The 12,574-nt window shown below is 42.7% G+C and overlaps 1 protein-coding gene across 2 annotated transcripts in view; it reads left to right on the forward strand.

Moving 5' to 3' along the window:
- Window positions 1-11,733, forward strand: part of LOC110490313 (patatin-like phospholipase domain-containing protein 2) — a 31,421-nt gene extending 19,688 nt beyond the window's left edge. For both annotated transcript variants that reach the window (XM_021563627.3, XM_036944616.2), the window contains exons 6-10: window positions 1,792-1,852; window positions 2,433-2,618; window positions 3,228-3,360; window positions 8,214-8,333; window positions 8,459-11,733. In XM_021563627.3, the coding sequence (XP_021419302.2) occupies window positions 1,792-1,852; window positions 2,433-2,618; window positions 3,228-3,360; window positions 8,214-8,333; window positions 8,459-8,660 (702 nt within the window). In that variant the 3' untranslated portion in view covers window positions 8,661-11,733. The remainder of the gene's footprint in view (window positions 1-1,791; window positions 1,853-2,432; window positions 2,619-3,227; window positions 3,361-8,213; window positions 8,334-8,458) is intronic.
- The last annotated feature ends 841 nt before the right edge of the window (window positions 11,734-12,574 follow it).

Consider the following 12,574-nt stretch of genomic DNA (forward strand, 5'->3'; position numbering starts at 1 on the left):
CAGCTCAGCGTTCAACACCATAGTACCCTCAAAGCTCATCACTAAGCTAAGGAACCTGGGACTAAACACCTCCCTCTGCAACTGGATCCTGGACTTCCTGACAGGCCGCCCCCAGGTGGTACGGGTAGGTAGCAACACATCTGCCACGCTGATCCTCAACACTGGAGCTCCCCAGGGGTGCGTGCTCAGTCCCCTCCTGTACTCCCTGTTCACCCACCACTGCATGGCCAGGCACGACTCCAACACCATCATTAAGCTTACTGACGACACAACATTGGTAGGCCTGATCACCGACAACGACAAGACAGCCTATAGGGAGGAGGTCAGAGACCTGGCCGGGTGGTGCCAGAATAACAACCTATCCCTCAACGTAACCAAGACTAAGGAGATGATTGTGGGCTACAGGAAAAGGAGCACCGAGCACATCCCCATTCTCATCGACGGGGCTATAGTGGAGCAAATTCCTTAGTGACCACATCAACAACAAACTAGATTGGTCCAAACATACCAAGACAGTCGTGAAGAGGGCACGACAAAGCCTATTCCCCCTCAGGTCCTGAGATCCTCAAAAGGTGCTACAGCTGCAACATCGAGAGCATCCTGACCGGTTGCATCACTGCCTGGTACGGCAATTGCTCGGCCTCCGACCGCAAGGCACTTCAGAGGGTAGTGAGTACGGCCCAGTACATCACTGGGGCAAAGCTGCCTGCCATCCAGGACCTCTACACCAGGCGGTGTCAGAGAAAGGCCCTAAAAATTGTCAAAGACCCCAGCCACCCCAGTCATAGACTGTTCTCACTACTACCACATGGGAAGTGGTACTGAAGTGCCAAGTCTAGAACAAAAAGGCTTCTCAACAGTTTTTACCCCCAAGCCATAAGACTCCTGAACAGGTAACCAAATGGTTACCCAGACTATTTGCATTGTGTGCCCCCCCCCTCCAACCCCTCTTTTACGCTGCTGCTACTCTCTGTTTATTTTTTATGCATAGTCACTTTAACTATACATTCATGTACATACTACCTAAATGGGCCCGACCAACCAGTGCTCCCGCACATTGGCTAACCGGGCTATCTGCATTGTGTCCCACCACCCGCCAACCCCTCTTTTTTATGCTTCTGCTACTCTCTCAATAAGCCTGACTAACAGGTGTCTGTATATAGCCTTGCTACTCTTTTTTTCAAATGTCTTTTTACTGATGTTTTATTTCTTTACTACACACATACAAACATACATACATACCTTTTTTTTAAACACCATTGGTTAGAGCCTGTAAGTAAGCATTTCACTGTAAGGTCTATCTATACCTGTTGTATTCGGGGCACGTGACAAATAAACTTTGATTTGATTTGAAATTATGTCAATTAGCCTATCAGAAGCTTCTAAAGCCATGACATCATTTTCCGGAATTTTCCAAGCTGTTTAAAGGCACAGTCAACTTAGTGTATGTAAACTTCTGACCCACTGGAATTGTGACACAGTGAAATAATCTGTAAACAATTCTTGAAAAAATGACTTGTGTCATGCACAAAGTAGAAGTCCTAACCAACTTACCAAAACTATAGTTTGTTAACAAGACATTTGTGGAGTGGTTGAAAAATGAGTTTTAATGACTCCAACCTAAGTGTATGTAAACTTCCGACTTCCACTGTATCTGTTGTTATATGATTAACAAAATCTCTGTCTTATGGGTATCTTGTCTCTTTTTTATGAGCAGTATATTTATTAAATCTACCTCTTGCATATGATCCCTTACCTCAATAGGTATGATCTATGTGTTTTCTTTGACAGGTCATGGCAGAGATATGTCAGAGTGGCTACAAGGACGCCCTTCGCTTTCTTGAGGAGAACCGTGAGTATGACTATGTTGCCTTTGACAGTAGTAGTGGGCTGTGCTAAGATCATAAGCTAATGTGATATACAGTACATGCAGTGAGCATCAATGCTGTCAATTGTACAGGGTTCAATATGAAGTATGGAGTAAACCAACGCTTATTTATGGTGTAATATTTGTATAGACGGGTTGGCTGACGAGGTCACGAAAATGTGCGCGCATCGATAGTGGCGGAAGCCGTGCTTTGTTATGATTCTGAACAGTCAGATAGCTAGCAACAATGACAAGAAGCTGCCGTGTGGGGACTCGTAGGTGGCTTGTTTCAGCTAGTTTTATCTTGATTACCAGGTCTTGTTTTGAGGTGTTTTGACTGATTTCATGTTAATGCTAATATGGCTAGCTAGCTAACCAACAACTTTAACAATGTATTTGAGTGACAACAAATGCTCATTGTGCAATTGTATCTATGGTTTCAATAAACATTGAGACAAAATATAGTTTACATGTCAACAACCTAAGCCAACCTTGTCTGTTGCTAAACAAACAACTTGTCTATGCTGTATTATAAAGATGATGAATGTATTGTTTATGATGTCAGACCTGCTGAAGCTGGAGTGTCCGACTGCCGGCCCCAACCCCAACCTATCAGAAGCCGCCTGCTGCAAGCCCATCGCCATGGAAACAACAAAGAACTGGATGTTCTGGCGGCTCCGCCTCCTGAGGAAGCAACACTGGTGGTTGGATGAGCAGATTGTTGACAACCTGCCAACCCAAATCAAAAAAGGTAGATGGGTCAACCTAGACCAGTCCGCAAAAAGTCAGTTTGATGAAAACACATCTCTGGTGGGAAAATGTGCATATTGTTTTATGCAGATTTTATCATATTCTCATGAAAATCTGTCGCAAATTGGATGGAAACTTAGCTACTCCGTCACTCAATTAGCCCATGTCAGCTTTTTTGGGGGTGATTGATAAATTCTAATTTAGCCAACTATCTAAACTTACAGTAATCATGATCATGGTTGAATTACAGATCGGGGAGCCCCGAATTATTTTGTTAGTCACTCAGATATCATATTAAAAACTGCTAAATCTTCTCTCCGCCCTATGGCAAAATGTGTAGAATTGCAGCAAACTTGGGTTTAAAACTACAACATTTTCTCTCTGCCCAAAGGCAGAATGTGTAGAATTGTAGCAAATTTGGTTGAAAACTACAACATTGTCTCTACGCCCCATGGCAGAATGTGACAAATTGCAGGAACTTAACTCTTAAACTGCAATGTTTTCCTTCTGCTGTCAAGAGGGGGGCTGTGGTTGTTGTGTGTATCTGAAAGTCATCTGAGGCTGTGCCCGTGTCATCGAAGTGTGACATATTGTGTCTCTATGACTGTAGTGTTTTGTGAAGCGTGCCAGCAGAAGCCTGGTCTGTATGCTCAGGTGTCTGAGATGCTGCCGGTCAGAGTGGCCTCCTACATGCTCCTGCCCTGCACACTACCTGTGGTATCAGCCTACTCAGTGGGCAAGAGGTAAGTCTACATCCTATACCACTACTAGTACTACCTACCACAAACTAACAAGCCCTCAATGAACTCAATGCAGTCACAGTAGCTCAAACAGCAACCAATGACAACAGTAATGGAAACAAATCAGCTTTTAAAAAGCCCATAAATAACCTTTAGCATAACTATCCTTTAGCATACAGCAACCTCATTAGCCCACCACAGCAACCAAATATCTACTCTCTGTTCTGTTGGCGAACGTGCAATCACTGGAAAATAAACGGAATGAGCTCTGTTCGAGACTATCCTATCAATGTGATCTGAAGAACTGTAATATCCTATATTTCTCAGTTGTGGCAAAACAAGGACATGGTAAATATAAATGTATTTGGACAGAACGGTGGCGTCTGAGAAGCTCAAGGGGAGGTGGTGAGTGTGTCTCTTTGTTAACAATAGCTGGTGTGCGATCGCTAATATTAAGAAAGTCTCTAGGTTCTGCTTTCCTGAGTTGGAATAGCTCACGATAAGCTGTAGACCATACTATTTACCGATGCGACACTTAGACCACATTCAACGAGCTGTATAGGGCTATAAGCAAACAAGAAAATGCTCCTCGTGGCCGGTGACTTTAATGCAGGAAATCCGTTTCACCTCATTTCTACCAGCATGTCACCTGTGCAACTAGAGTCCAAAAAACTCTAGATCACCTTTACTCCACACACAGAGATGCATACAAAGTTCTCCCTCGACCTCTATTTGGCAATTCTGACCATAACTCTATAATCTTGATTCCCGCTTACAAGCAAAAACTCAAACAGGAAGTACCTGTGACGGGCAAAATATGGAAGTGGTCTGATGACACGGACAGCACTGTTTCGCTAGCACAGACTGGGATATGTTCCAGGATTCATCCGATGGCATTGAGGAGTTTACCACATCAGTCTCCAGCTTCAATAATAAGTGCATCGACGCCGTCGTCCCCAAATTGACCGTACATACATATTTATTGTTGCCATTTGATTGTAGGCAACATCCGCACTGGCCTAAAGGCTAGAACTGCCGCTTTCAAGGAGCAGGACACTAATGTGGATGCTTATTTATTTTATTTTTATTTATTTTACCTTTATTTAACCAGGTAGGCAAGTTGAGAACAAGTTCTCATTTACAATTGCGACCTGGCCAAGATAAAGCAAAGCAGTTCGACAGATACAACAACACAGAGTTACACATGGAGTAAAACAAACATACAGTCAATAATAAAGTATAAACAAGTCTATATACAATGTGAGCAAATGAGGTGAGAAGGGAGGTAAAGGCAAAAAAAGGCCTTGGTGGCAAGGTAAATACAATATAGCAAGTAAAACACTGGAATGGTAGTTTTGCAATGGAAGAATGTGCAAAGTAGAAATAAAAATAATGGGGTGCAAAGGAGCAAAATAAATAAATTAATTAAATACAGTTGGGAAAGAGGTAGTTGATAGGGCTAAATTATAGGTGGGCTATGTACAGGTGCAGTAATCTGTGAGCTGCTCTGACAGTTGGTGCTTAAAGCTAGTGAGGGAGATAAGTGTTTCCAGTTTCAGAGATTTTTGTAGTTCGTTCCAGTCATTGGCAGCAGAGAACTGGAAAGAGAGACGGCCAAAGAAAGAATTGGTTTTGGGGGTGACCAGAGCGATATACCTGCTGGAGCTTGTGCTACAGGTGGGAGATGCTATGGTGACCAGCGAGCTGAGATAAGGGGGGACTTTACCTAGCAGGGTCTTGTAGATGACATGGAGCCAGTGGGTTTGGCGACGAGTATGAAGCGAGGGCCAGCCAACGAGAGCGTACAGGTCGCAATGGTGGGTAGTATATGGGGCTTTGGTGACAAAACGGATTGCACTGTGATAGACTGCATCCAATTTGTTGAGTAGGGTATTGGAGGCTATTTTGTAAATTACATCGCCAAAGTCGAGGATTGGTAGGATGGTCAGTTTTACAAGGGTATGTTTGGCAGCATGAGTGAAGGATGCTTTGTTGCGAAATAGGAAGCCAATTCTAGATTTAACTTTGGATTGGAGATGTTTGATATGGGTCTGGAAGGAGAGTTTACAGTCTAACCAGACACCTAAGTATTTGTAGTTGTCCACGTATTCTAAGTCAGAGCCGTCCAGAGTAGTGATGTTGGACAGGCGGGTAGGTGCAGGTAGTGATCGGTTGAAGAGCATGCATTTAGTTTTACTTGTATTTAAGAGCAATTGGAGGCCACGGAAGGAGAGTTGTATGGCATTGAAGCTTGCCTGGAGGGTTGTTAACACAGTGTCCAAAGAAGGGCCGGAAGTATACAGAATGGTGTCGTCTGCGTAGAGGTGGATCAGAGACTCACCAGCAGCAAGAGCGACCTCATTGATGTATACAGAGAAGAGAGTCGGTCCAAGAATTGAACCCTGTGGCAGCCCCATAGAGACTGCCAGAGGTCCGGACAACAGACCCTCAGATTTGACACACTGAACTCTATCAGAGAAGTAGTTGGTGAACCAGGCGAGGCAATCATTTGAGAAACCAAGGCTGTTGAGTCTGCCGATGAGGATGTAGTGATTGACAGAGTCGAAAGCCTTGGCCAGATCAATGAATACGGCTGCACAGTAATGTGGCTAGTTTCTGGCCAGCCTCCTGGAGTTTCTGGCTAGCTTCCTGAAGGATTGCAGATCTGAGGTAAATAATACTTTTTTATAAATATAAATTGGTGAGGCTGGTTGCAGGAGAGTGTTTAGAAGATGAGTTGATGGAAAATAAAAAATAAAATGCATATGAAAAAAGTTGTAAATATATATATATACAGGACACGACAAGACGAGGACAAAAGACGTCTGAACTGCTATGCGATCTTGGAGTGATAAGAAATCCCGATACTCCCTCCGACGAACCATCAAACAGGAAAAGCGTCAATACAGGACCAAAATCGAATCATACTACTCTGGCTCAGACGCTCGTCGCATGTGGTTGGGCTTGCAAACAATCATGGATTACAAAGGGAAACCCATCCGCAAGCTGTCCAGTGATGCGAGCCTACCAGACGAGCTAAATACCTTCAATGCTCACTTTGAGGCTAGCAACACTGAACCATGCATGAGAGTGCCAGCATTTCCGGTTGAATGTGAGATCATGCTCTCGTTGCCGATGTGAGAAAGACCTATAAACAGGTTAACATTCACAAGGCCAGACGGATGACCAGGATGCGTACTCGGAGCATGCGCTGACCAGCTGGTAAGCGTCTTCACTGACATTTTCAACCTCTCCCTGATCCAATCTGTAATGCCTATATGTTTCAAGCAGACCACCATAATCCCTGTGCCAAAGGACGCCAAGGTGTTCTGTCTAAATGACTATCGCAGCACTCACATCTGTAGCCATAAAATGTTTTGAAAGTCATGGCGTACATAAACACCATCATCCCAGACACCCTAGACCCACTCCAATTCACATAACTCCCCAAAAGATCCACAGTTTACGCAATCTCTATTACAATCCACACTGCCCTTTCCCACCTGGACAAAAGGAACACTTACGTGAGAATGCTGTTCATTGACTACAGCTCAGCGTTCAACACCGTAGTGCCCTCCAAGCTCATTACTAAACTAAGGACCCTGGGATGAACACCTCCCTCTGCAACTGGATCCTGGACTTCCTGCCTGGCCATTCCAGGTGGTGAGGTTAGGCAACAACACATCCGCCACGCTGGCCCTCAACACTGGGGCCCCTGAGGGGTGCGAGCTTAGTCCCCTAGTGTACTCCCTGTTCACCCACGACTGGCAGCGCACAACTCCAACACCATCATTAAGTTTGCCAACGATACGACGGTGGTAGCAGACCTGATCACCGATGACAATGAGATAGCCTATAGGGAGGAGGCCAGAGACCTGGCAGTGTGGTGCCAGGACAACAACCTCTCCCTCAACGTCAGCAAGACAAAACAGCTGATTGTGGACTACAGGAAGGGGAGGGCTGAGCATGCCCCCATCCACATCAACAGGGCTGAAGTGGAGCAGGTCGAGAGCTTCAAGTTCCTCGGTGTCCACATCACTAAGGAATGATCATGGTCCACATCACACCAACACAGTCGTGAAGAGGACATGATGCGTCATGATGCGTCTTCCCCCTCAGGAGTCTGAATAGATTCCTCAAAAAATTCTAAAGCTGCTCCTTTGAGAGCATCTTGACGGTTTCATCACCGCTTGGTATGGTAGCTTCTTGGCATCCGACCACAAGGTGTTACAGAGGGTAATGCGTACGGCCCAGTATATCACTGGGGCCGAGCTCCCTGCCATCCGGGACCTCTATACCAGGCGGTGTCAGAGGAAGGCCCTAAAAATTGTGAGACTCCAACCACCCAAGACATTGACCGTTCAGCTTCCACCACTAAGCTATGACTGCTAAATAGTTAAATAATTAATCAATAGCTACCTGGAATATCTGCATTGACCCTTTTCGTACTAATCTCTTTTGATTTATCACATATGCTGCTGTTACCGTTTAATCTATCCCGTTGTCTAGTCATTTTATCCCTACCTATATGTACATATCTACCTCAATTACCTCGTACCCCTGCACATCAACTCGGTACTGGTACCCAGTGTATATAGCCAAGTTATCGTTACTCATTGTGTATTTATTCCTTGTGTTATTCTTTTTTTATTATTTGTCTTTTTTATCTCTGCATTGTTGGAAGCATGTGACAAATACAATTTAGTAGGTTAAGGTTTCTCACTAAACCCAATCAATTTGAATGTCCTGCACAGGGCCGCCACCTAGTGGACATTGTAACAAAATAGGCAAGTCAATCCACCACTGGTGCTACATCACAGTACTTTGACTCTTCTTGTCCCTCTCCTGTACTCCAGGTTTGTGGAGTGGATCCCAGAGGTGCCTGCAGATATGCGTTGGCTAGCTGGGGTGGCTGGGGATGTGGCTGGGAGCATGTACAGACAGACCCGGAGAGGAGCACCAGCAGACATAACCAGGTGAGAGACATGGAGTTTCTACTACTGGGTTATATTATGGATGGATGGAGTCTACTTGTAGATTTGGATGTATGTCATACAGTATGAATAAAGTCTAATGGCCTTGTGTGTTTTTATTTTTGCAGTGATGGTTCCCTGAGGAATTGCATGAGTCTGCCCCTACCCCTGGACAGTGACGGACCCAGGGAGAGAAACAGTCATCTCTCCGGGTTCGCTCGTTCTGTTCTCAACTTCCAAAGCCAATACTGGAACATCCCCAGCCCCCACACGCCCAGCTCCTCCCCACGACAGATCTGCTTCAGTGTTCATTTTGGCACTCTTTTTTAGATTCATTCTAGTCTGGCATTTTGACTAAAATATCATTAAATCTTAGTCACATTTTTATGATTTGAATAATGATTTAGTCATTGTTAAAATGACAAAAACAGCCATTTTAGTCAACTGAACGCACTTTAATTTGAGTCATATTTTAGTCACATCACATTTGTATTGCCTCATTAGCCACAAACCACATTTCCATCCAGAGTTTTTATGGGAGTAAAGTCAAATCAAAGATTTGTATAACTAACCCAAGATGGACCATAACTACTGAGATGGTCGGCTATTCAAGAAATAAGCTGTTCTATCTAACGTCCAAGCAGGAAAGCATGATTCCAGATACAGTATTTTGATGTGCAACCTAATCCAAAAATGGTCATGAATTGTGAGTTGGTATATTTTACTGTTAAAATAGGGCTCTAGAATTTTCTGATATTTTTTGTTCAATAGAGATGAATTTGCCTATATCGTTGTGTGCACGCTTATCATAGGCAGATTTATTTGGGGGCTTATACACCACATGAAAAAGTGAGAACTCAAAACACATTAGCTAGATCACTAATACTAAATATAATACCCACTGCTAGTAGCCATGTATTCATCTAAAAGTAAATGTAATGTCCTTTTTTTGTTGCAGTTGTAGCCCTGCTACCCTATGCACTCGCAATAGCGCATTTCGCAGGCTTCGTATCTTAAAGCCATATCTAATATTTTGATTATAAAATAGTTGCTATTTATTTTATTCAAGGCAAGTCCGTTAAGAACAAATTCTTATTTACAATGACGGCCTACACCGGCCAAACCCAGATGACCAATTGTGCGCCGCCCCAGCTCCCACACGCCCAGGACTTCCAATCACTGCTAGTCGTGATACAGCCTGGGTTTGAACCAGGGTGTCTGTAGTGATGCTTCATCCACTGAGATGTAGTGCCTTAGACCGCTGTGCCACTCAGGAGCTCAGTTGAGCTGAAAATTATGGAAATGACAAATATAAAGTATACCCACAGAAAGCTGAGCACATTAGTTGCTTGTAAAGCTATGTATTTCCTGCAATTGGATTTTGAAATGTTATATTGAAATGCTATACAATCAAGAAGCCTTTTTTCTCTCTCCCGGAGTGCACACTGTGGCTTGCTCATCACAGCAGCAGGCTCCAACGGAACAAGCCAAGGGATTGGGCAGACACTTTCATTGCAGGAATCATGAGGATAATGCACTTTACTGTTTGACCAAAAAAATGGGACTTTTTTAAAAATTATTTTTTAAAACTTTTGAGTGAGGTGAACATGTCATGAATGTTCAGCTCGCACGGCACCCAATACAAATTTAACTCGCACAGCCAAGTCAAAGGGTTGCAAAACGCCATTAAATGGTTTCAGTCTAGAGCCTTGCCCCTTGACATACTGTAGCTATATTGTAATCAAAGTTGTGTCATAAGTAGTGGTCTGATACTGTAGGTTGCAGCAAACCACAAGCTAGCACTATCAATCAGTTATTAACCTATTTGAGCGACAAAGGAGACTGGTGGGAGGAGCTATAGGAGGATGGGCATTTTTGTAATGTCTGAAAAGGAATAAATGGAACATATCAAACATATGGAAGCCACATGTACCAGCTAAAGTTCCCTCCCACTGGGCCTGTCTATAGTGTATAGGAACTGAAAGGTGGATTCGGATAGGCAAAAAATGGTCATGTGATCGAATAGCTTTGGGATCCAGAACTGTTAGACACACTATTGACTCAATCATGTCTTTTGATCACTCCACCAATCATTTTTTATTCTACAGTACACATTGTAAAACATTTAACCAGCTCACCACCTCTGCCAGTGAATTATTGTTTGGATATGCACATTTTATAAATCACTGTCTAGTTTTACCAGATAACGTGTTATCACTACCTACTTACCTACAGTACCTACATGCCTACAGTACCTAACTACCTGTGTTCAGTCAAATGTAGCATTCATGCCTCCTTCCTAATGGACTGTTGACCTGAGTTGACGTTGACTTCCTTGACTAAGAGCTGTGTGTTTTCCTGACTACTATTAGACAGGACCCTTGAACAGAACTATGAACTACTGTGATGTCAAGAAATTTGAATCACAATATCTCTCAATGTTGACCATTGCTTTTGAACAATAACTTTAGGTGCATAGGATTCACAATTTTAATGGCATGATCAAATGTCAAATTTAAGTTCCCACACTGCCCCATTTATAGTAGGGTACATACTGTACTTGTATTTATAACGTGTGTAACACTGTGAAAACCTCTACCTACTTGTCCCTAAGATGCCAGGTGGTTAAGATGTCCCGAAGATGGCCTAGTGGTTAGTGGTATATTTCTTAAATATACTTTACTGTTGTTATTTCACATTAAGAACCTTATCTTAATAACATAAAACACAACAACGGTTTTTATGATGTGACCTTTTGTGTTTAAATATACTGTAAGTATTAAAATCCTATTTTGGTGCCTCATCATTATGGAAACTGTGCAGAATAGGTAGGGGAGAGTGGGATAAGTTGAACCAAAGCGGTAAATTGAGCTTTGTTTATACACAAAAATCCATAATTTGACCAAATATTTAGGAAGAGTCCATAATTGCATGGAGTTTGAAGGAAGAAACCACATGGAAAAAGTGTTAAGCAAGTTAGGTAAAAAAAAAATAATGTTTACCACGTCAAATTAATTTGTGTTCGAGGTTTCATGATGCTTGTATCTAAACCCCAACAGTTGGGGTCTCAATAACCTTCAATATGAGATCCTAAACCTAGCATGAAAGTGCATCCTTGTATCTGTGTGGGCTAATATAGTGAAGATGTTTGCCTTGGGGTAAATTGAGCCAATGACCATGGGGTAAGTTGAGACAATGGTTAAGCCAATTGCAAGTTGAGCAAATGTAAGTGTTTTCTTCCTAGGCTTAAACAGGGTCTGGCCTATGTTAAAAATGTTTTTAAAAGTACAAAGTGTTTGTTAGGCATTAAGCCTGTGTTAAAATATGCTTAAAATGATACAAATATATATTGTGATTGTACTGAATTGTGTTTGCGAAATAAAGATAGATATGGTTTTATAAAGGTAGTGGTAATATTTATTTCAGTACATAAATGTGTAAGTGGCTTAACCCCATACCCAGGGTAAGTTGTGCAAACCACTTTTTTGGACAAGATATATTTTTAAAACTTCAATGTTTACATGAATTCTGATTATTTCCAGGGATTTGCAACATGCTTAAATATATGTAGATATCTTTGTTAGAAAAAATACTACATTTCCCTTGACCGAGTGATGCTGAATGTAAAAAATGTCTTAAATTACCCCACTCTCCCGTAAGTGTTTTCATTGTTGGGTACATACACTGAGTGCACAAAACATACCCTTTCCATGACAGACTGACCAGGTAAAAGCTATGATCCCTTATTGATGTCACTTAAATCCACTTCAATCTGTGTAGATGAAGGGGAGGAGATGGGTTAAATAAGGATTTTTAAACCTTAAGATAATTGAGACGTGGATTGTGTATGTCTGCCATTCAGAGGATGAATGGGAAATACAAAATATTTAAGTGCCTTTGGACAGGGTATGGGAGTAGGTGCCAGGCACACTGCTTTGTGTGTTAAGCACTGCAACACTGCTGGGTTTTTTCAATCTCAACAGTTTCCCATGTGTAAAGAATAGTCCACCACCCAAAGGACATTGAGCCAAATTGACACAACTGTGGGAAGCATTGGAGTCAACATGGGCCAGCATCCATGCGGAACGCTTTTAGTCCATGCCCGACAAATTGAGGCTGTTCTGAGGGCAAAGGGGAGTGCAGTTTTATTTTACTAGGCAAGTCAGTTAAGAACAAATTCTTATTTTCAATGACGGCCTAGAAACAGTGGGTTAACTGCCTTGTTCAGGGGCAGAACAACAGAT

Source organism: Oncorhynchus mykiss, chromosome 15 (genome assembly GCF_057628025.1).
Source record: "Oncorhynchus mykiss isolate SJ-2025 chromosome 15, ASM5762802v1, whole genome shotgun sequence".
In the NCBI taxonomy this organism is placed as follows: domain Eukaryota; kingdom Metazoa; phylum Chordata; class Actinopteri; order Salmoniformes; family Salmonidae; genus Oncorhynchus; species Oncorhynchus mykiss.